This window comes from Suncus etruscus, chromosome 1 (assembly GCF_024139225.1).
Source record: "Suncus etruscus isolate mSunEtr1 chromosome 1, mSunEtr1.pri.cur, whole genome shotgun sequence".
Lineage (NCBI taxonomy): Eukaryota > Metazoa > Chordata > Mammalia > Eulipotyphla > Soricidae > Suncus > Suncus etruscus.
The window spans coordinates 153,384,559-153,407,831 of NC_064848.1; the positions used below are offsets into that span (position 1 = coordinate 153,384,559).

The 23,273-nt window shown below is 47.1% G+C and overlaps 1 protein-coding gene across 2 annotated transcripts; it reads right to left on the bottom strand.

Annotated features, from left to right (window-relative positions):
* Nucleotides 1-279: 279 nt before the first annotated feature.
* ARRB2 (arrestin beta 2) lies at nucleotides 280-9,995 on the bottom strand. 2 transcript variants are annotated; one of them, XM_049775005.1, is made up of 15 exons: nucleotides 9,873-9,995; nucleotides 6,808-6,838; nucleotides 6,051-6,111; nucleotides 5,897-5,941; nucleotides 5,420-5,616; nucleotides 5,072-5,131; nucleotides 4,674-4,741; nucleotides 4,428-4,563; nucleotides 3,766-3,850; nucleotides 3,213-3,285; nucleotides 2,788-2,925; nucleotides 1,749-1,832; nucleotides 1,573-1,652; nucleotides 1,406-1,460; nucleotides 280-827 (listed from the first exon to the last, which is right to left on the bottom strand). In XM_049775005.1, the coding sequence occupies exons 1-15, from the start codon at nucleotides 9,893-9,895 to the stop codon at nucleotides 734-736; spliced, it is 1,230 nt and encodes a 409-aa protein (XP_049630962.1). In that variant the 5' UTR covers nucleotides 9,896-9,995; the 3' UTR covers nucleotides 280-733. The 2 variants fall into 2 exon arrangements, with proteins under 2 accessions (XP_049630962.1, XP_049630954.1); XM_049774997.1 differs by having other exon boundaries at nucleotides 1,406-1,493.
* Nucleotides 9,996-23,273: the final 13,278 nt, after the last annotated feature.

A 23,273-nucleotide genomic window follows, 5' to 3' on the forward strand; every position in this document is an offset into this window, starting at 1 on the left:
AGCGATTTCTGAGCATAGAGCCAGGAGTAACCCTTGAGTGCTGCCAGGTGTGACCCAAAAAACAAAAACCAAAAAAGAAAACACATGGGGCTGGAGAGATAGCATGGAGGTAAGGCATTTGTCTTTCATGCAAAAGAAGGATGGTGGTTTGAATCCCGGCATCCCATATGGTCCCCTGTGCCTGCCTGCCAGGGGCGATTTCTGAGCATAAAGCCAGGAGTAACCCCTGAGCTCTGTTGGGTGTGACCCAAAAACAAAAATAAAAGAAAACACATACACTCATGCTTATTAAAAGGTTTATTTTCTTCTTTATGTTCAGAAACAAAGAAGTGGTCTTTCTTCCCCAAAGTCTCATCTTGAAGGAATAGGAGGCAGAAAGTGATGGAAGGGGATGGTGGTGTGAGGTTAAATATGGAGCTACCCACTTTCCTAATACCACTTGTCTTTTCAATGTCCTCTCTAAAAATTTAGGTGTTAATATATTTTGCCACCCACTGGGGGCCTTAGGGAAGCAAAGCTTTGTCAAAATATTAATGCCCACATACAATAAAAGATGGGTCCAGTGCGTTTCTGGGTGGGAGAAAGGTGGGAGGAAAGATAATGTGGTTGAATAAGCCACTAGGTGGTGACAAAGAGAAGAGAGGCCAGTACCCTCCCCACCATGAGAATGGGGAGCTTGGTCCTGCCTCCACCTCTCCAAGCACCATTCGCTCTATTCTTCCTGTCCCCCTTCCTAGCAGAATTGGTCATCGTAATCCTCATCCTTCATCCCCTTCAGCCGAAGCCGGGCAAAATCCTCAAACACGATGTCATCATCCGTGGCATAGCTTGGTGGTGGAAAGGAGATGAGGTGAGGGCTTCAGCCCCTCCTGACCTCCCACTCCCTTCCCAGACTGAGTTGTTAGAAAAGCAGTGGGGGGGCCGGGCGGTGGCGCTGGAGGTAAGGTGCCTGCCTTGCCTGCGCTAGCCTAGGACGGACCGCGGTTCGATCCCCCGGCGTCCCATATGGTCCCCCAAGAAGCCAGGAGCAACTTCTGAGCGCATAGCCAGGAGTAACCCCTGAGCGTCACAGGGTGTGGCCCAAAAACCAAAAAAAAAAAAAAAAAAAAAAAAAAGAAAAGCAGTGGGACCAGAAAGGCATTTGCAAGAATGGGCAGTAAAAGCCAGCCACTGAGTTGGAGAAAGCACATCCCTTGCAGGCACTGTATTCAATCTTGCTAGCAAACAAAAATGGCAGCTCACATTGTTAAATCATTTGGATTGACATTTAGCCTTTTTTTCCAATCCTTAACGTCCACCACCACCCCCACCATAAAAAGAAAAGAAATGAAGGGCAGATTTTGAAATTATAGGTATCTTTGCCTCTGAGGCTCAAAGGTAGGAAGGTAGGAGAAGAGTTTCTTACTTGGTATCAAATTCAATGAGGTTGGTATCCACAGGGGCATCTGTTTCAGGAACAGCTGAGGGGAGCAGAGGGGGTGGATGGGTGGATGCTGGAAGAACCAGTTTTTTTCTGTCACTGGCCTTGCTACAGAACCTCCAGTTGGGGGTTCAGGGTGGGTGTATGCTCACCTGATTGGGGTCTGGGGAGGGTGATATGGTCATGGGGCTTGGGATGCATCAGAACAAAAGGCAGCTCCACAGAGACATCCCTATGGAGGGAGAGAAACCACATGCAGCCAGAGTCATAGAGCCAGAGGAAATCCCTGCAATATCCACCCTTTACCCCCTCCCTCCATCTTACTCACCCACCACGAGATACCACCAACTTCACCTTGACCCGGTAGGACACCAGGATTCCCAGCACCTCCTTGTTGGCACCCTCCTTCACACTGCAAATAGGAAGGGTGGAGTTGAAACCAGGGCTCCCAGCCCTGAAGCCTTCCCTTGGGGCTTCCATTTGGTTTCTGAGCAGGACTGCTAAGATCTCCAGAAGCTGAGATCACGGAGGAAGGCCTAGCAGTGTTCTGGGGAAGCCCACCTCCGAACTTCTGTCCCCACAAAAAAGCTGAGGTCCTTTTTACCTAACAGGCCAACAAGGTCTTGCTGTCCTTCAGTCTTCTGATCTTACTCCCTGCTCCTTCATTTTCACTTTACCATTCTCCTGGCTTACTGTGGGCAGTAGAATGGTGTGTACTCCTTATAGAAAGACCAAGGGGTAAACCTTTTTGAAGCTAAGGACCTCAAAGCAGGTGCAGCCTCAGCAGCAGTGGCATCTTCAAGGCCAGAGGAAGCTTTTCTTTTCACACATCCTCCAACACATTGCTGGTCACACCTCTGTCTGTGTCTGCTGTTCCCTCTGCCTAGACCACTCTCCTGCATAGCCACACCACCTACTTCCTCTGAGTTCTGACTCAACATTCACCCCAGTATTAGGCCATCAATAGTCACCCCTTTTAATGCTAACACACTAACCCTCTCTATGCTTTTAATCTATTTTCCATCTCTGCTTGCCTTTTTTTGTTCACTTGCTTTGTTTTGGGGCCATCCCTGCTTTGTTCTCAGGATCTCTCTTGGGAGAGGATCAAGAAACCAAATGGAGTACTGGGGATCAAACCCAGGTTGGTTGCAAGTGCCTTATCTGCTGTATTATCTCTTCAACCCTCTGCTTACTTTTTATCTCTTAACACTTGCCCCTAAACACACTATATGTTTCTCTCCACAGGGATTTTCTTTTTTTCACTCATTTGTCCCTGGTAACGAGGACATCTTGGCATACAGCTGGCACTGAACAAATGGCACTGAAATGTCTACTCCCCCCACGCCCTAAATCCAGCTCATTCTCACATGGTGCTGGAAGCCAGGTTGGTGTCCTCATGTTTGAGCTTCCCGTCCAGGGCAAGCCCTCGTTTCTCTCTGTTGTCGCTGAGCAGCGGGGTTATGGTGTACACTTTACAAAACGTTGAGCTCGGAGACACCTGGTCGCTGGGGGATTGTGGGATGAGGTCAGAAAACAAAGCTCTTGGAAGAAAAAGGATGGGTGTAGTGTCTGCCTGCTCTCACCTCTAAAAAGCATCACTCTCTCCCTTTCTCTTGGGATACAGTTCACAAAGGAATAGCTCAAGAAAATGCACCTCCCAGATCTCTCAAATGTGGCAGGAATGTCTCTCTGGGTTAGTTTGGGGAGGATTCTACCCCAAAGGATTCCATCTTACAGTTCCCCAGGCAAACTCTTCTCTTAGGTTGGGACCCAGAGCTGTTCTGATACTCACTCTTGTTCGATCTGAGCCACGGGACACTTGTATTGGGCAGTACTGAAGAGGCAGATGTCAGCATACTGTCTCACTGTTGGGTGAGGAGGGGTCAACAACTCTTTAGGACTGTCGTGGGCCTGCCACAGTGTGCCCAGCCCAATGTTGCCGGCTACTCTGATATATGCCCTAAGCAATGAATACTAGTAGCACACACTGCACAGCTCTTTGGAACATTCTTTTTGTTTTGTTTTGTTTTTTGTTTTTGGGCCACACCCGGCGGTGCTCAGGGGTTACTCCTGGCTGTCTGCTCAGAAATAGACGGGGGACCATATGGAACAGCGGGATTCGAACCAACCACCTTTGGTCCTGGATCGGCTGCTTGCAAGGCAAATGCCGCTGTGCTATCTCTCTGGGCCCTCTTTGGAACATTCTATGAGTTCTGGTAAATCTCCCACTCTGGGTGTTCTTAGGTTGTGATGTTACAAGAAATCTCTTGTGCAGCGAATTCCCCCAACCTGCATGCTCCCTACTCCCTAGCAGGCCCCTTGTAGCACACAAACCCACTTCCTACCAGAGACTTTGATCTTCTTGACAGTCTTGGTCGAGTTGTTGGTGACGTGGACATTGACACTAAGGGGCTCTCCATGGTAGTACAGCTTTTGAGGGGAAAGAGGGCCAAGTTAATTTTGTGGGGGCCCACACCCAGTGGCACTCAACTTTATTCTTTCCTGGTTCAGTACTTAGGGATCACTCCTGGTGGTGCTTGGAGGAACATATATGGTGTTAGGGATTAAACAAGGTCAGCTGTTTATGAGGCGAGTGATTTACCTGCTATACTCTCTCTGGTCTCATAACCACATCTCTACTGGTCCCTGTGTTAGTAGGTCTCCTGACACAAAGACACCCTCCCTCTAACATAAGCCGACAGCAAACTTCTATATCCAGCTAGGGCAATCTCCTTTAAAAATGCCAAGGCAGGTGACGGAGAGATAATTCAGGGGGTAAAGTGTTGCCTCGTATGTGGCTGACTCTATTTTTATTCCCAAACATTGTTGGGAGTGAATTGAGAACAGAGCTTGGAGTACTCACAGAGCACCAGTGGGTGTGGCTTATCTCAACCCCCTCCACTACCCCAACAAATATTAAAGCAGCCTTGACATGTGGTTTCACCCTCACCCCCACTCAGGGTCTGGGCCTATACTATGAAACCTGTGTGTGCCTCATGTATCCCACCTCTTTGTCCAGAGAAGCTTCAAGGTGCAGGGATCGGTCAGACATGAGGAAATGGCGAGTGGTTTCAGCTGAAGGCTGGGGGCCAGGTTTCTCTGGGGCAAACTGAACTTTTCGGATCACCAGGCGCACAGAATTCCTGGGAAGTGGAGGCTAGGATCAATCCTCATACCCATATACCCACTTCTACCTCCCTCAGGGTCCTAGGGATCCTGGGAGTGGGCAGCAGTGCGAAGGTTGCTTCCTCACCTTTTGTGGCTTTTCTCTTCTACTGATATGGCACAGAAGGCTCGGATCTCAAAGTCTACCCCACAGGCCTTGGAAGAGAGAGAAATCTTACACCAGGCCCCAGTCTTTCCCCTGACCCCACTCCCAGATTTCCCTCTTCTCATTTTAGGCAAGGATACTTTTCCCTCCTAATCTGAGTATTGTTGGGTGGTCTTCTGCCTTCCAAAGGCCTGGTGCCTGGCTATGTACAGTGAGGCCCTGTACTCAGTTCAAGTGGGATTTGAGTGTAGGGAACCACCATGTACTCCCTACTTCTACTGGGGACATTTCCTGGCCATTAGTCCCATCCTGGCCTCTTCTTAACAGATCAGCCTCTCTCAGGAGTGTCCTAGGCTCCTGCTGAGCCATTTCTTCCATACCTTTCCCGTGTCCTCTGGGCCTGGCTGCAGGGTGACAGAGCAGGGCAGATTCTGGGGTATCTGTGGCAAAGGAAAGGTGAAGACTTTCAAGCCCCCAATTCTTCCAGAGAGGTCCCCATCTCAATAAGAGGCTAAAGAAGGATTACTGGGGATAAAAAGGAAGGGAGGGACAAGAGGGACCCCCTCCCAGAAGAAGGTAGAGACTTGGGATTTCTGAGCACACGGTGCCCAAGAGTGAGATGTTGGGTACTCCAATATCGCTTGCCAATAACAAGTGCATCATCATCCCCCTCATCCCCAACACAGACCCAGGTCCCTTTGCCCTGCGAAGGGTGGGAACATCCTCACTGTGAAAAAAAAGGGGTGGGCATGTTGGCCCAGCTTCCTCAGCAGCCGGTCCTGTAGACGGGTGGGAGGCCGGGGTGGGTTGGGCATTGGGGGGAAGGCCTGGTATGTGGCGATGAACAGGTCTTTGCGGAAGGACAAGCCCAGCACATCCAGGTCTTCACGGCCATAGCGGAAGGCGCAGGTGAGGGTCACAAACACTGACAAAAGAGGACAAGGTGGGAGGGTTCAAGAACCTCCCTTTGCCAGTTACTCTTCATCCTTCACCCTTTTCCACCCACACCCACACCCTCACCCACACACATATTCTTAGTACTTATCCTTCATCAGCAGCTTAATACCTTCCTCCTATTCCTGGTTCTGTCCCAGTGCTCCAACTTTCTGGACCCCTTTCAATTCCAGCCCACTTCATTTCCCTACCTTCCCTACCTTTGTTGGAAGGTAGGGACTCAAGGGAAGGTAGGGACTCAAGAACAGTACCTTTGCGATCCTTCAAGTAGTCAGGGTCCACAAGCACCACACCATCTAGGAATGGGATATGTGAGGGCACCTGTCAGGATCTTAGCATAATTCCTGGGCTTTGGAACTTCTCCCCTTCTTGGGAGATGTGATGTCACTTTATGGGAATACTCACCTACAGGATCTACTCTGTCCAGGTGATCTACAAAGTCCCGCTTGCCCAAGTACACGGTGAGCTGGATGTTGAGGAGTCACAGGGAAGATTGGGTGGGGGGGTCACAGAGCATCAGAGCACCAGAGTGTGATGCTCTGAGGCTCAAAGGGCTGGAGCACATGTTTTGCACGCTGGAGCCCCAAGCTGGTTTCCCAGAACCTCTTGGGTGGAAAAGGCTCAAACACCAAAACCCCCCAAAACAAACTAATAAGCCTCAAAAAAATGGTTGCCCTGCCGTTTCCCCAGTCTGGGGCATCAGAGTTCCTCCAGATCTCCTCTCAGAAGGGTTCAAAATGGACACCGGGGGTTCCCCAAACAACTCAAACTTGAGGCTTTTTAGCAATATTCTTTCACATCTCCACCGAGACAGATGGAGGCAGGGTAAGTGAGGATGCACAGGAATGACCAAGCCGCCTTATAGGCAGGCAGACAGCAACAGGCATAACACGAGGTACCCTGGCTGGCTATTAAAGAGAGCTAATGCATTGAATTCCCAGGTCTCTCTTATATGGTCTCTAAGTACCTAGGCGTGTTTCCACTTACCCTGTGCCTAGCTCAGACAGAGCAGCCTAGTGACAAGGAGTTTTAGGAGGAAAGGAAGTAGCCTCTTAGCTGCTACAGGAAGTGGGGAACTAGGGGTGGGGGACAGTCTAGGTGTAGGCTGGACCACTTAGGGCAGGAAAGGCCAGGAGTATAGGCACCACAGTAAGCTACTCACCTTGCAGTTTGGGCTTGACTTCTTGAAGACCCTAACAAAACAGAAAGAGACATTCTACTGCCTCCCTCAGATTCAACAAGCCACAGAAAGCCTAATCCCTCCCCAACCTGAGAACCCAGTTCACTCACGATCTTCACAGAGGGAAAAATAACAGCAGACTCCTCAGATTTTCAACATGGATGCCCCCAGCCTCGCAGATGCTATGGTAACCCCTTCTCTTCAATTCACCCCATCAATTCTCCTTTTTCCACAGCAAGGGTCACTGGTTGCCTCAGGAACAATTCAGGCTTTCCCCAGAGGACCTCCCCCAAGGGCACATAAATGACTGTGCTTGTGCTAAGTCCTAACTACCTTTCATCTTCTCTGTCTATAGCTCCAATGCAACTGGAATACTTGGAACAATAATGTTTCTGACCTCAGGTACCCTGGCTGGCCTTTGCAGCCAACATAATTTCTACCACTGGAACTACCTAAATCTCATTCTACTCTGTTAACCTCTAACAGTTGCCTTTTCTGATCTCAGCAATTTAAAAGCCCATTTGCTTTCAAGGCTCAGCTCACTTAGTACTTCCTTTAGAAGTATCGAGCCCCAGAACCCTGGCCACTCTTTATTTGGGGTTCCTATTACTCCTTGTTTATATCTTACTAGTGTGGTAGCATGCAAAGGCAGATGTATATCACCAATTTCACAGGACAGACTAGAAAGCTTGGAGGGCTCTAGTGGTTAGCCAAGGCACAATGCCAGCCACGTGAGAAAGACGATGATGCACTTATTAATTGAACACTCAATACCTAGGCCATGTTTCAAATGTTCTATATAGATCACCTCATGTAAGAAAGTCACATGATGAGGAAAGTTCTAATATCCCTATTTTATAGTTGAGAAAACTGAGGTTTAGGAAAGGTGATGTACTTTGTATAAGGGTACAAGGTATATGGAATTCAGATGCAGGGGCACTGTGACTCTGAGTCCATGCTCTTTGTAACAAAGCTACAGTCATGTCTCTACAGTTAGCATGGTTTGTTGAATTGAAGGGGATTCATTTCCCAGTTGGTAAGACAGCTTCTCCCTCTACACATTGCTGAAAAGGCAAGATAATGACTGGCAAACCCCTGAACTTGAACCATTTGAGGACCCTTTTTTTTGCTAAAATATACTATAATCCCTTCCAAAATCACCGTCTGTGCACAGTGATCACTGAGAAGGGTTCCCTGAGTATAGACAATGAATTTCAGCCAACTCTCCTATCCTTCCTCCAACCGTAACTATTTCAGTTGCTTCTTCTTCCTAGAAGGCCTAGTTATCTAAAGGCTGTGAGGCAAAGGTTGTGGCTGCCCCTGAGATATGGCCACCTAATAAAGAAGAGCCAACATTGATGGGAAACTAGAACAAGCTTTCCACTTCTTGTCCCAACTTTGGGATGGTGGAGACTGTTATGGCATTATACAATCCCTGTTCATTCTGGTCTTCTTTAACCCCAGTGTTCCCTATCGAGGCTCTGGCCTATAACACCCACATTCAGTTGGTAAATTGGCAAGTGGTTTTGGGCTAATTATTCTGGGAGTAGCTGTACAACAATTCTGCCCCTTGTGATTCTATTATTTGTTATTTTGGGGTCATACCCGGCGATGCTCAGGAGTTATAACTGGCTCACCACTCAGGAATCACTCCTGTTGGTGCTCATGGTACTATATGGATGCTGGGGATTGAATGCTGGCTGTATGCCTGGTGCTTTACCCACCATATTATCTTTTCAGGCCCTGCATTCCGGATCTTAAAACAGTCAACCTCCTGTCACCAGGCTAGGGAGAAGCAGCATGGATAGACTGAGGCTAATCAAAAAGGAGTGTGTGTCTGTTTGTGTGGGGGAGGAATCTAAAAGAGGTGAGCAGTGTAGGGGAAGGGCAGTAGAAACATTTGCCCCATTACACTTCCTGCTCTTCTCTACATTTCCTGTGGCCTAGAATTGGATGGGGTGGTGGTGGTGGTGGTGGTGGTGGGGAATTGTGTCAAGTCAGCAGTCCCACTCTGGTCCATCATCTCCCTCCCTGAACCACAGACCGGAAATTGGGGGCCTTCCTCAAGTCAGACACTTCCCCTTTCTCTGGGGGTGGCTAACTCCTAATCCAGGACTGCTATCTCCCCGCTCATCATCTGCCCCAACAGTTCCAGCGTTCTGAAATCTGGGTTCTCCTAGTCTGTAGACTGGGAGTGGTAGCACTTGTCAAATTGCTGTTCAGAACAAGTGACCTGTCAGTCCCTATTGATTGAAGACCTTAGAGCCTCTATCTTTTCCTCTTGAATCCTGCTTCCCAAGAACTCAGGCATTCACCCACTGTCCCCTTGGGGTGTTGGGTCACAACAGGAAGTGGATTTTGCTAGAGACCACAAAAGAGAACTCGGGTGTCAGTGGAAGGAAGGAGCCTCGATTGCACAGAAAACATCCGGAGAGTGGATGTTCGTGCACAGGGCAGATACCGTGTTCCCCTCAGCCCGCAGGGATCTGGGGTGACCCTACATTGGGTGTGGGCGAGTCAAGCCCTCGGCTCCTTCAAGATGAAGCTGCTGCTCGCAGCGACCCGCGGAAGGCAGGCAGAAGTTTGCAAGCTGAGCTACCCTGCCCGCAGGACCGGCGGGGCGAGCCTGGACAGCTGGCGGGGTGCTGCTGGGTCCGAGGCTTTCCTGTGGCTCCGCACTCCCCTGTAGGGTCCCCCAGCATCGCGCTCCCCACCCCCGGCCCCTCGGGAGCGGCCACCTGCTCCTTCCTCCGCCCCTGCATCCCAGCCTGCACGCACGAGCCCACGAGTCCGGGCCCCACAGCCCTGCGAGGAAGCAGACGCCGGGTTCCCGGTCACCAGCCCGGGGGTGCAGGGGACCCCGGCAGGCGCCCCCGCCTTGCTGCCCGGGACCCCGGAGGATCAGGGTGCACGGCCCCGAGGGCTGCTCCGGGGGGAACCCGGGCGCCCGGCTCCGCCTGCTCTCCCGGCTCCCGCTGGGGTTCGGAGAGAGAGGCGGCCGCGCGGAGCCGCACCCCGCGCCCACCGCGGAGCCCCACCTGCCTCACCTGGTCCCGGGCTTCTCCCCCATGGTGCGCGCGCCCGTCCGTGCGGCCCGCGGCCAGGTCCCCGCTCCTCCCCGCGCCACCGCGCAGGCGCGAGCCCCGTCGGCTCTGCTCCCTCCGCCCCCTCCGGGCCCGGGCAGCGGGGCCCTGCGTCAGCCTGGACCGGCGCCCGCCCCGCCCCTGCCTCGCCACGATTGGCTCCGGCGCTTAAGTCCCGCCCACTCGAGGCTCCGCCCCGAAGCCCCGCCCCCGCCCCGGCGCGCAGTCCGCCTCGCGCGCGCATCTTCTTCCATCCCCGCTCCCCCGTGCCTCTGGGTCTCTGCACTGGAAGCGCCCGACAGCAGGGGCTCGGACGCCTCGAATTGGCTTCCTGCGTTCAGGCTCCTTGCAGGGCTCTCAGACCTTCCCTCCCCGTGCTGCTTGCTTGTGCTGGAGGAAGGGGCCTGGGTAGGGGCCGGGGGTGGAGGTGGGTAGGGGTGAACCCCGTCTGTCTGTGTGGGCGACGCGGGAGGCGCACATGGCGAGCGGCCGCCTGCCTTTGCGTGATGCTGCGCTACTGAGCGCCAGCCACTCGCGCCTTCGACCCGGGCTCGCCGCCTGCTGTCTTCTCCGCTATTCGCGTTTCTATAGTGGCGTGCGAGCTCCTCCTGGTGTCTAGCATTCCTCTCTGCAGGGCTATTTTCCACCCTTCTCGGCTCCTGGTAGTCCACATCTATACCTACCCATGCGTACAGGCACGGAGGTAGTCATGTCGAGTGTTTATTCCTTGTATAGTTAACATGATTTTCCTAGTAGAAGTGGGGGGACGGGTAGCAGACAAAATGATCTCGGTAGAATAGAGTCAGGACTCAAGACAAAAAGTACCAGCGCATGGCTGGAGCTGGGCTGGGGAGGTACAGATGAGGTCACATTGTTATGTCTTTATTTTTATTTATTTATTTATTTTGGTTTTTGGGTCACGCCCGGCAGCGCTCAGGGGTTACTCCTGGCTCCATGCTCAGAAATTGCTCCTGTCGGGCTCGGGGGATTTATGGGATGCCGGGATTCGAACCGATGACCTTCCGCATGAAAGGCAGGCGCCTTACCTCCATGCTATCTCTCTGGCCCCCGCGGTCACGTTTTCAAGTGACAATACTGAAGTGTGGTCAGACGAAGGGCAAGGACATGCCAACGAAAGAGAATGGCAAGGCACATCCTGTTCTGTTGTGGGATTTGAAGGCAGAAGGACGACAGCAAGAGTGTGAAGAACATTGCAAAGTACGTGAAAAGAGACTTGGAGGATGTTGGAATCCAGAACAAACGATTAGAGCAGATGGGTAGCAAGATGCACGATTTTGTTTTTTTAAAGAAATAATTCTGGGCAATGGGAAGAGTAGTGGGAGTGGGCCAAAACTGCTAAAAATAGTCAAGGGGAGATGAAATCTAAGGTGGCAGGAAAAGAGGGACTTTACTGAAGAACCATTTTAATTCAATTTTAGGGAGATCTCCCCATTAGGACCCATTCATTGGTGCTCAGGAGGCTGTGTGGAGCCAAAGATGGAACCTAAGGTCTATGCATTACAAGCATTCTAAACTCTTTGAGTTAGTTCCTTGGTCCATTAGGTGAAAATTGAATGGGCTTGAAAATGGAAGGGATTATGAACTTTTCTGTTTTGTTTAGGGGCCCAAACACCATGGTCAGTGGTTACTCCGGGTCTGCTCAAGTGCCTACCATATGGTGCTGGCTGAACTTGGGCCTGCATCATGAGAACACAAACTGAGCAACTTGAGCTGTCGCTCTTCCAGATTCTGAATGACATCACTGGACTTATTTCTATTTATTGAAAAACTTTTTTCATGTCTTTTCCAAATGAACTGTCACACTTTACTTCATTTTTGCATGCAATACAAATTAATATACACGTCTGTTTCTGAGTTTTTTTTAAGAGGGTAAGTAGTTTGGGCCATGTTTAGCTGTGCTCAGGGTTTACTCCTAAATCTGTGCTCAGGAATAACTTCTGGTTGGAGCACAGGGGACCATATGAACAGCAGGGGATTCAGTCCAGGTAGACTATCTGTTAAGCAAGTGCCTTACTCTGGTCCTACAAGTCTGTTTTTGAGCTCATCTATTTTGTTTGTTTCTTGAGACCATACCTTGTATTTCTCAGGGTTTACTTCTGAGTGTTGCAGGGGTAGCTATGGTGGTTCCAGAATTGCAAGTCTAGTGTAGCATCCCATGCTTGGGCCCTAGCTCTGAATTGTTGGCCTGGTTGGTCCCTGAGCTCTCTGTGCAGCACTTGGCAGAGTCCACAAATAAATAAACCAGAAAAGATACTAGTACAGGGGCTAAAGCGATAGTACAGCAGGTAGGGTGTTTGCCTTGTACATGGCTGTCCTGGGTTCAATCCCTGGCATTCCATATGGTTCCCCAAAGCCTGCCAGGATTAATTCCTGAGTATTGAGCCTGGAGTAAGCCCTGAGCACCACCGAGTATGGCTCAAAAACAAAACAATCTTTTTTTTTTTTTTTTTGTGGTTTTTGGGTCACACCCGGCAGTGCTCAGGGGTTACTCCTGGCTCCATGCTCAGAAATTGCTCCTGGCAGGCACGGGGGACCATATGGGACGCTGGGATTCGAACCGATGACCTCTTGCATGAAAGGCAAACGCCTTACCTCCATGCTATCTCTCCAGCCCCACAAAACAATCTTAAGAAGATATTAAAAGGGGCTGGAGAGATAGCACAGAGGTAAGGCGTTTGCCTTTCATGCAGGCGGTCATCGGTTCGAATCCCAGCATCCCATATGGTCCCCCGTGTCTGTCAGGAGCAATTTCTGAGCATGGAGCCAGGAGTAACCACTGAGAACTGCCAGATGTGACCCAAACACACACACACACACACACACACACACACACACACACACACACAAAGAAGATATTTAAAAAAGTTGGAAATTTTGGGGCTGGAGTGATAGCACAGTGGTAGGCTGTTTGCCTTGCATGGACCTGGTTTGATTCCCAGCATCCCAGGTTCCCCAGAGCCTGCCAGGAGTGATTCCTTCCTTCCTTCCTTCCTTCCTTCCTTCCTTCCTTCCTTCCTTCCTTCCTTCCTTCCTTCCTTCCTTCCTTCCTTCCTTCCTTCCTTCCTTCCTTCCTTTCCTCTCTCTCTCTCTCTCTCTCTCTCTCTCTCTCTCTCTCTCTCTCTCTCTCTCTCTCTCTCTCTCTCTCTCTCTCTCACTCTCTCTCTCACGCTACCCCTGGTGACGCTCAGGGATTACTCCTGGCTATGTGATCAGAAATCGCTCCTGGCTTGGGGGACCATATAGGGTGCTGGGGGATTGAACCGTGGTCCATCCTAGGTTAGTGCGTGCAAGGCAGATGCCTTATCACTTGAGCCACTGTTCTGGCCTCCAGGAGTGATTTCTGAGAGAAGTAACCCCTCAGCGCTGCCAGGTGTGACCCAAAAACAAACAACAAAAAAAGTTGGAAAAAATGAAAAGACCTCTTTGGGAAAAACTATGGTCATAAAGATGCTCCACAGCGGTGTTTGCCTTGCAAGCAGCCGATCCAGGACCTAAGGTGGTTGGTTCGAATCCTGGTGTCCCATATGGTCCCCTGTGCCTGCCAGGAGCTATTTCTGAGCAGACAGCCAGGAGTAACCCCTGAGCACCGCCGGGTGTGGCCAAAAAAACCCAAAAAACAAAAAACAAACATACAAAAAAGATGCTCCAATTAATTAAAACTTAATTCCATTTAAAAATATCAATGATGGGACCGGAGAAGTGGCGCCCTCCACGGACGGACCGTGGTTTGATCCCCTGGAGTCCCATATAGTCCCCCACAAACCAGGAGCAATTTCTGAGCGCATAGCCAGGAGTAACCCCGAGTGTCAAATGGGTGTACCCCCCCATCTCTCCCCCCAAATATCAACGAGGTCTCTTTAGAAAGGAGATATTTTATTCTAAATACAATCTGAAGGAGAGAGTTCAAGAGGCTAATGCAGCTTTGCATGCTCAGGGCCTATATTCAATCTCTGGTGCTGCAAGATCACTAAACACTGCTGGGAGCCACCCCTAAGCACCATGACAGGAATAGCCCCTAAGCTCTGACTCCAAACAAAAATAAATAAATAAATAAATATAATCTGAAGAACCAGTTTTCAAGTAAAGCCAAAAACTTCCAAGTAAAGTAAAAAAAAAGTTCTAAAAAATGAGTAATGTAGACATTTGTCTTATTTTTTTTTTTGTTTTGTTTTGGGGGTCACACCTGGTTCATGATCACTCCATCCTATTACTAGATGATTTTTGTTATAATAATTATAAATATAGGATCTGAGTGATAGTAAAGTGGATAGGGTGCTTGCCGTTGTAAGCAGTCTGATCCCTGCCCCACTATATAGTCCCTCAAGCCCACCAACAGTGATTTGTGAGTGCACAGTCAGGAGTAAGCCCTGATTACCTCTGGCTAAGACACCCCCCCCCCAAATTCAAAATGTGTTATTGGTGTTATAATGCTAACTAGAATAGAGGTCATATACAAATCAGTATTGTAAAACTTTTTTTATAATTTATTATTATTTGGTCAGTTATAACCCCAGTAAATGGTAGTTGCCCATGAACATCCAAGCCCTTGACATCTGGGGGAAGCACATGCACAATCGAAAGGACTTTGGGGACCACCAGATTCCTACTCAGTCCTGAGGGTGAGCTTTTCTTTTTTTTTTTGTTTTGTTTTTGTTTTTGTTGTTGTTTTTTTTTGAGCCACACCCGTTTGATGATCAGGGATTACTCCTGGCTAAGCCTCAGAAATTGCCCCTGGCTTGGGGGGACCATATGGGACTCGGGGGAGGGGGGGGATTGAACCGTGGTCCTTCCTTGGCTAGCGCTTGCAAGGCAGACACCTTACCTCTAGCGCCACCTCACGGCCCCGAGGGTGAGCTTTTCAAAGAGAAACTGACACAGCCTGTCTGGGGGCTCCCCCACTCTGTGCAGGGTAGCCAGCAGGTCCCCAATCTCCTTGATGAGCTTCACCTCCTTATCCATGAAGCTTCTCAGGAAGGAACAGAAATGGGGGTCACTGTGAACTATGCCCAACTCATGCAGTTCCAGGAGGGACTGGTTGAGCTTCTTTTCCAAGGCCAGGGTGGCTTCCAGGCTCTGCAAGGTGCTGCCCCACTCCTCTTGGGGGGCTTCGGGACCACAAGCCCCTCATGATCGGTTTGTATCTCCACTTTCTGTGTCTTCTTGAGCTCCCTGGCCAGCTAGCAGAAGAAGGGACCCACGAACTCCAGGAACCCTTTTCTTGGCAGGAGGGACTTCCTGCTCCAGCCTCAGCTTTGTCCTATATGCCTGCCTTCCTACCTTTCTCTCTCCCTGTCTGTATTTATCTGTAGATAAATACCACCTGAGATGTGACATAAAGATCTCTAACACCCTGTATCTACAATAGCCATAGAGATAATCTGATAGGCAGTTCACCAGAATCCAAAGCAGATCTCAACTGGCTGTAACGTTGAGAATCGATTAAAGGCGATGACAAATGACCACTTTCACACAATAGGTTCTCCACAAATGTCAGCTCACTGCTGTGGTCTTTCCTGATGAAGTCGTAGAAGCTCCTGGCCTCCACAAAGTAGAGGCATTTCTACAGGAAGAAAGGGATTTGCCTTCAATCTCACTTCAGTGGTCCAACACACACACACACACACACACACACACACACACACACACACACACACACACACACACTCTTGCCTTCAATCTCACTTCAATGGTCCAACACACACACATACACCACCACCACCACCACCACCACCACCACCTACCACCATCACCACCAAATCCTGACCTCTAACCTTGTATAACATTTTTATAATCCTGTAGATCATAGAAATGCTCTTAAAATACTAATCCTATGGGGCCGGAGAGATAGCATGGAGGTAAGGCGTTTGCCTTTCATGCAGGAGGTCATCAGTTCGAATCCTGGCATCCCATATGGTCCCCCGTGCCTGCCAGGAGCAATTTCTGAGCCTGGAGCCAGGAATAACCCCTGAGCACTGCCAGATGTGACCCAAAAACCACAAAAAAAATTAGTAATCCTACTATTATTATAAATAATAAATAATAACATATAACAACATTCTATAGTAGTTATTGGGTCATATATTGTTCCAAGCACTTTATAATCAATATATTTTTATTAGTATTATTTGTGTGTATGTGGTGCTGGGCCTCACACATTCAAGGCACATGCTTAATCACTATACCCCTAATTTCAAAGCTCTCAATTCATTTAATAATACAGCCAATGAATTAAGATGATGTAATTATTCCCATTCTACAGGCAAAGAAATAGCACAGTGGGTAATTTTCAGAGTTATACAACTAGAAAGAGATAAACTGGGTTTTGAGCCCAATACTCTAGCTCCAGAGTATGTACCTTTAATCACAGCATTTTATTTCAAAAAGATTAAGCAATTACAAATAAAAGTAAAATGAAAAACCTGCCTGCTTCCCCATACCTTCCTGATTATAGGCAGTGGATTGAAAGATAATCTGTGGAGATTTAAGAAAGCCGAAAGCATAGGTAGGAGCTATGGTATAATACGTAGGGTCTTGCTTTGCTTTGCTTTGCTGACCCACATTCAACCCCCAGCATCCCATATAGTTCCCTGAGTCCTGCCAGGAATAATTCCTGAGTACAGAGCCAGGAGCAATATCTGAGCACTATAGGGTGTGATCCAGAAATTAAAAAAAAAAAAAAAAAAAAAAAAAAAAGCTAGAAGCAGACCTACACTTACCTGCTATATTGATATTGATTTGGAGTCCAAATCTTGTCAAATTTAGGATGGAACTACCAGAATTCTCTAAGCCAGCTTGAGCTGGGTAATATAGCCTATCAGATGCCAACAAGCACAAATACGTCTGTTGATATCAGGAATGCTTTGGGACACAGGTGCTGTAACACTAGCCTATTAATTCTTAGGGGCACATCTGATGCAGTAAGCTAAGACCATTAATTCCTAGCAGCACTGAAGCTGCTTCAGGCTATGTGCCATCACAGATCTTAAGCAGGTACTCAGATCCACAGAATCTCAAATGTCACAGGCATGGTCTATATGGTCACTATGAGAAATTAGTGTACACAATAGGCATAATAAAGAAACAAAGTGATTTACCCTCATTAATGCTAATCAATGGGGTTCGAGAAGCCCAGACTGTCCCCAAACATGCCAGAACTCTATAATCTATATGAGGAAGACTTCTAAGCAACAGCAACTGTTTTATTGCGTCTTAGTGAAATGAAGAAATCAGAAAAAGAAAAAAAAATCAATATACTTGCAGAAAGTTTGAAAAAAATACATTAGGGACTGGAGAGATTAGCCACTTACAGTGGGTAAGGTGTTTGCATATGTTACCTTGTGCACTGCCAGGAGTGCTGAGCACAAGAGCTAGGAATAATACCTGAACACTATGAGTGTGACTCAAAACCCACCCCTTGAACCTTGTCATATGCTATAAGTGAATGGAAGTAGAGGGTGTCATGTTCAGTAAAATAAACCAGATGATGAAATCAAATATCTTATAATCTTACTTATATTTGCCATATACAAAAACAAAGGAAATGGACAATGTCCAATGAAAACAAATCCTTGAACTCTGACAACAGAACTAAAATTACTAAAATGAGGAGAGATTGATGGGGCAGACATTAACATTACTATAAATAGATAAATTTATTTAAGAAGAAATGAAAACATTTGGTAAATATATGAAAAGTGATTAGACTTAAATATTGGGAAAAAGTAAAATGAAATATATTATTTTTTTGTTTTTGTTTTTTGGGTCACACCCAGCAGTGCTCAGGGGTTACTCCTGGCTCTACGCTCAGAAATCGCTCCTGGCAGGTTCGGGGGACTATATGGAATGCCGGGATTCGAACCACCATCCTTCTGCATGCAAGGCAAATGCACTACCTCCATGCTATCTCTCCACTGGAGAGATAATAATATATTATATTAATAATAAATATATATTATAAATATATATTATATATAAATATATTATTTAGATGTCAACAATTAATAGGATAAATATTACTACTATGGGATGAGTAAGTTATAGAACACTATTCTAGGGACCGGAGTGGAAGCATAGCGGTAGGGCTCTTGCCTTGCATGCGGCTGACCCAGAATGAACTCGGGTTCAATCCCCGCCATCCCACATGGTTCCCTGAGCCTGTCAGGAGGGATTCCTGAGCTCAGAGCCAGGAGTAACCCCTGAGTGCTGCCGGGTGTGACCCCACCTCCCCCAAAAAAGAACGCTATTCTACATCTTTGGCATGGGTGTAAATTCATGCAACTCTTCTAGAGGGCATTTTGTCAGCTCTCGTCAGAAATAAAAATAGGCATACTGATTCATTCAACACTCATTCATTTACTCACTGGATGAAAACTTATGAGACTCATTTTTGTTATTGGTTTTGGGAACTTATCCAATGTTGTACAGGGGTCATTCCAGTGCAGAGCTGGAAATTGCATCAAGACTGACAGGATGTAAGTCAGTACTATCTGTCCCTTAACCTCTGTATTATCTCTCTGGTCCCAGAGTTCTATTTATATGTTAGACTGTTCTCACTGATTAGAATAAAATAATAAAGAACAGAGATTCATTTAATAAATATTGCATTTTAGATGTAACATAGGGGAATGGTATAAATTGGTATATAAGTGACTAGGTAGGAAAAGGAATAGAAGAAAATTTTGGCTCTCATTGAAAAATATTTCCTTGGGGAGACATTACAAAAAGTAGTAACTGCAAAATTCTGTTATTCCTCTAAGCAAATGTCTATATGCATATGCAAGGAGCAGTGTTGCAAGTCACCCCTGAAGAGGTTGACTGATGGAGGGATAGAGGATGAGGTCTTTCCCCTTCAGCTCGGAGCACGCATCTGCCACCCTGTCTAGCCGACGGTTCTGAGGTGAAACGGCGGGTAAACAGCTCACAGACAGTCAGGCTTGTGAAAATATTAGCTTTATTCGGTGGACAAGACTGAAGTCCAAAGACTCAGCCTCAGTTCCAGCAAAAAGCCTCTCACCTTCCACAGACCCTTGTTTTATCCCCCAAAATCAGGTACCACCCAATGGTGGGATCAGATACCACCCAATGGTGGAAGCAGAATCAGGTACTACCCTAGGGTGGGGGCAGAATGCTAGGTCACACCCTAGGGTAGGGCACAATCACCAATCAGGTTAGGGTCAGTAACATAATAATCCCCTAAAATATTTACATACACAACAGAGCAGTAACTATCATTATTATCTTTTAACACATCGACATTCCCTTCTTTTTCATTTTTGATCACGTTTTTCTTGAAAGCTGCATACAAAATCCAGAAGCCTAATATGTTCCAGTGAACAAAGTTAATGAGTAATAAATGTTGAGTACCAAAGAGTTTAGACATTATATTATAAAAACTGTGGAGCTAGCTTAGTGTTCGAGGGTATATGCTTTGCATGTGCTGGACCTGAATTTATTTATACCTTGGCGCCACATGAATCCATGAGCACCACCGGGTATGATCCTGGATGCCCCTGAGCACTGCTGGCATGGCCATAGTATTCCCTAGCATTGCAGGGACTGAGCACAACTCTGAATCTTTGGGCCCTTGCATGAACCACCTGGCTCAATTGGTCAAGTATTGATGGGAGTAGCCCTTGGACCCCCTAAGCACTTCTTAGAAGACATCCCACTCTGCAGAAATTTGTCATTATCTAGCAGGTTACTAATAAGCTGCAAGTCTGCTGCTGCCCAGCTGCAAGGGGCTAAGGCTGCCAGGACTGATGGCTGCATGCTGCAGAGGCCTAAGGCTGCCAGGGTCTCGTGCTGCAAGGCTTGCAGCCCTGTGGGGCCCAACCTCTGAGAAACCAAGTATACTTTTTATTCCTCCTGGTGTTTGAGGTCTGCTGACTTTGCTTGGGGGTTTCTGAGAAAAAGAGAGAGATAGATGGAAATTGATGAGCCAGAGGTGGCCCTGGTAGGCCCAGGTTGAAGAAAGAAAGTGAAAGGAATAGCAAGCACTGCTTTGGTCACTATCCTGGCCCTCCCCTGCAACTGTCCAAGTTTTTCCTCTTATACCTGGCATGACAAGGGGGCATGCCCAAGGGGCGTGTCCAGGTTCAATTGTCATTACTGTGGGATTATCCATAGAGCATGTCCAAGTCAAACTGCCATACACTGTTCCCCCCTTCCCCAAGTAAATCATACCTAGGGTCAGGGAAGTAATTTAGGGGCAGAGCACTTGCTTTGCATGCTTGATGCCCTGGGTTCAATCCGAGAATTGCAAAAAAAAAAAAAAAAAAAAAAACAAAAAACAAAAAAAAACAAATCACATCAGGACAATTTGCAATTGTCACAGCATCTCATAGACTATGACTGAGTATAGTAGATTCTAGAGGTGTTTTGACTCTGAGAAATCACCTCCCCTCTAAATAAATCCCTTTCTAGAATTCCATGTATATTCTGCCCCTTATTAATTCAATCTGTTCTTGTACCCATATAACTTGGACATCTGTTTAGAAAAGCATTATTCTGCAGTGGTGGGGTCCTTTCTTTCTGACAGATCCATTTGCATATTTATATAATTTGCAGGCAATACAATACAGGGAGATGTGTCCAGGCCCATAGATAGCTGATGAGAAGTATGTGTTTGTTCAATCACGTACCAGAATCAGATCACATTATTTCACAGGTTATACAAGCTAATGGGTTAGACCTTTTTCCACCCCTATTCTAGATACATTTGTAATTGTACTCTTTTTTTTTTTTTTTTGTAATTGTACTCTTTTTTTTTTTTTTTTGGTTTTTGGGCCACACCCGGTAATGCTCAGGGTTACCGCCCGGCCCCTGTAATTGTACTCTTTTTTTTTTTTTTTTTTTTTTTTGGTTTTTGGGCCACACCCAGTGACGCTCAGGGGTTACTCCTGGCTATGCGCTCAGAAGTCGCTCCTGGCTTGGGGGACCATATGGGACGCTGGGGGATCGAACCACGGTCCGTCCAAGGCTAGCGCAGGTAAGGCAGGCACCTTACCTCCAGCGCCACCGCCCGGCCCCTGTAATTGTACTCTTAATGTGTACTCTAACTCTTAGAAAGCTGCCTGTCCTAATGAGAAAAAAATGATATTCCCTATAGGCTATATCTGTACTCTGACTCTTTTATTTGCTTTTGGGGCACACCCAGCAGCGTTCAGAATTACTCCTGCAGTAAATGGTACAAGGGATCCAACCTAGGGGCCGGAGAGATAGCATGGAGGTAAGGCATTTACCTTTCATGCAGAAGGTCATCGGTTCGAATCCCGGCATCCCATATGGTCCCCCGTGCATGCCAGGAGCAATTTCTGAGCCTGGAGCCAGGAAAAACCCTTGAGCACTGCTGGGTGTGACCCAAAAACCACAAAAAAAAAAAAAAAAAGGGATCCAACCTGCAGCATACTGATGAAAATCATGCATGTTAGTTCTTTGAACTATCTTCTTTATTCTAATTCCTACTTTTTAGATTAAAAAAAATATTACAACCATCATTGCTTGGGGCTATGCCCAGCAATGTGCTTGGGGTTGAAGAGGACCACGCAGCACAGGGTACTAAACCAGGGTTGGCTGCATGTAAGGTTGTAACCCTGTATTAGCTAGTTCCTCAGTCTGATTTTTTTTTTTCTTTTTTATGGTGGGGTGGTGGTGATAGTTTGGGTGACACCTGAGGTAGTGCCTAGAGGAATTTATTCAGTGCTGGGAATCAATCCTGTGTCAGGTACATGCAAGGTGGGAGCTTTACTCCCTGTACTTCTCTCTGACTTGGTACTGTAATTCTTGGTGCATTCTTTGCTTTATTAAATAATTTTTGTGTTTTCTTTCATTCATCCTTAAGTTATTTTCTGTGGTAAAGTCAAGAATCTGGTTGTCAAAGCATGGTCAGCAATTTTAACCCTGACTGGACTTTTCCTCCAACAGATAGATGAAGTTTTCAGTTAATAATCAAGAAAGTAAATTTTGGGGGCCAGAGCAATAATACAGCAGATAGGGTATTTGCTTCGCACACAGCTGGCCTGGTTTTGATACTTAGCATCCCATAAGGTCTCTTGAGCCTGCTAGGAGTAATTCCTGTTTACAGAGCATTCTGGGTATGTCCCCAAATAAATAACAAAGTAAATTTTGGATAGTGTTCTTAGATATCAAAACCAAGATATCAAAAACCAAAATGTGATGCACTTGTTTGGAAAGTGCAGTTTCCTCCTTGAAGATGCATTTAGTCTCAATGTCATGGAGTGTTTTACCTACGTGTTGTTCTATATACGTTTTAGTATCAGGTCTGATATCAAGGTCTTTAATCCATTTGAATTTTACCTTCATACATGATGTTAACTGGGGGTCTATGTTCGCTTTTTTGCAAGTGGCTAACTAGTTCTGCCAACACCACTTGTTGAAGAGGTTTTCCCTGCTCCACTTAGGATTTCTTGCTCCTTTGTCAAAAATTAGATGTTTGTATGTCTGGGGAACATTTCATTACTCACCTTGCTAATCTCTTTTTTGTGTCTTTGTGGTCCTTTTCCCACAGTACAACTGCCTTAATGATCTTTTCTAACAAATTAGTTGTTACCTTCTACTCTTTTCTGGGAACCCTTTAGAACAGGGGTCTCAAACTCGCTGCCTGCGGGCCGTTTGTGGCCCTCCATACAACATTTTGTGGCCCTGCCCTAGAGGAATCTTTTTTTGTTTTGTTTTGTTTTAGTTGTTTGGGTCACAACCCCAATGTTCAAGGCTTACTACTGACTTTGCACTCAAGAATCACCCTGACTTTGCCTCCTGCGGCCCCCAGGTAAATTGAGTTTGAGACCCCTGCTTTAGAACTTTCCAAATATGTTATGAATGAAATTTCTTCTTTTCACCTTGGACTACTAGAATAAAAACAATCAGACAGTTACCCTCTTCTCTATCACTCATCATTCTCTTTCCCTACCCTCTATCCTCTGGCAAGCCTAGTTCCATCTCAGAGTTTATATATGCTTCCATTTATGTCTAGAGAAAAATTTTCCTGTGTAACTGATATTCTCTAGATCAATATACTTCAGTCTTTATAAACCTGCCAACTGGCATTTGTCCTGCATACTAGTCTGTCCATGAACTGGTAATCATCATAACCAAGTGTTTTCAAACTTTCTACATCTGCAAATTAATGGTTGAAGTTAGAGAGGGCACCTTTTTCTTTTAATTTTTTTTTGTTTGTTTTGTTTTTGGGCCATATCCGGCAGTGCTTAGGGGTTACTCCTGGCTGTTTGCTCAGAAATAGCTCCTGGCAGGCACGGGGGACCATATGGGACAGCGGGATTCGAACCAACCACCTTTGGTCCTGGATCGGCTGCTTGCAAGGCAAAC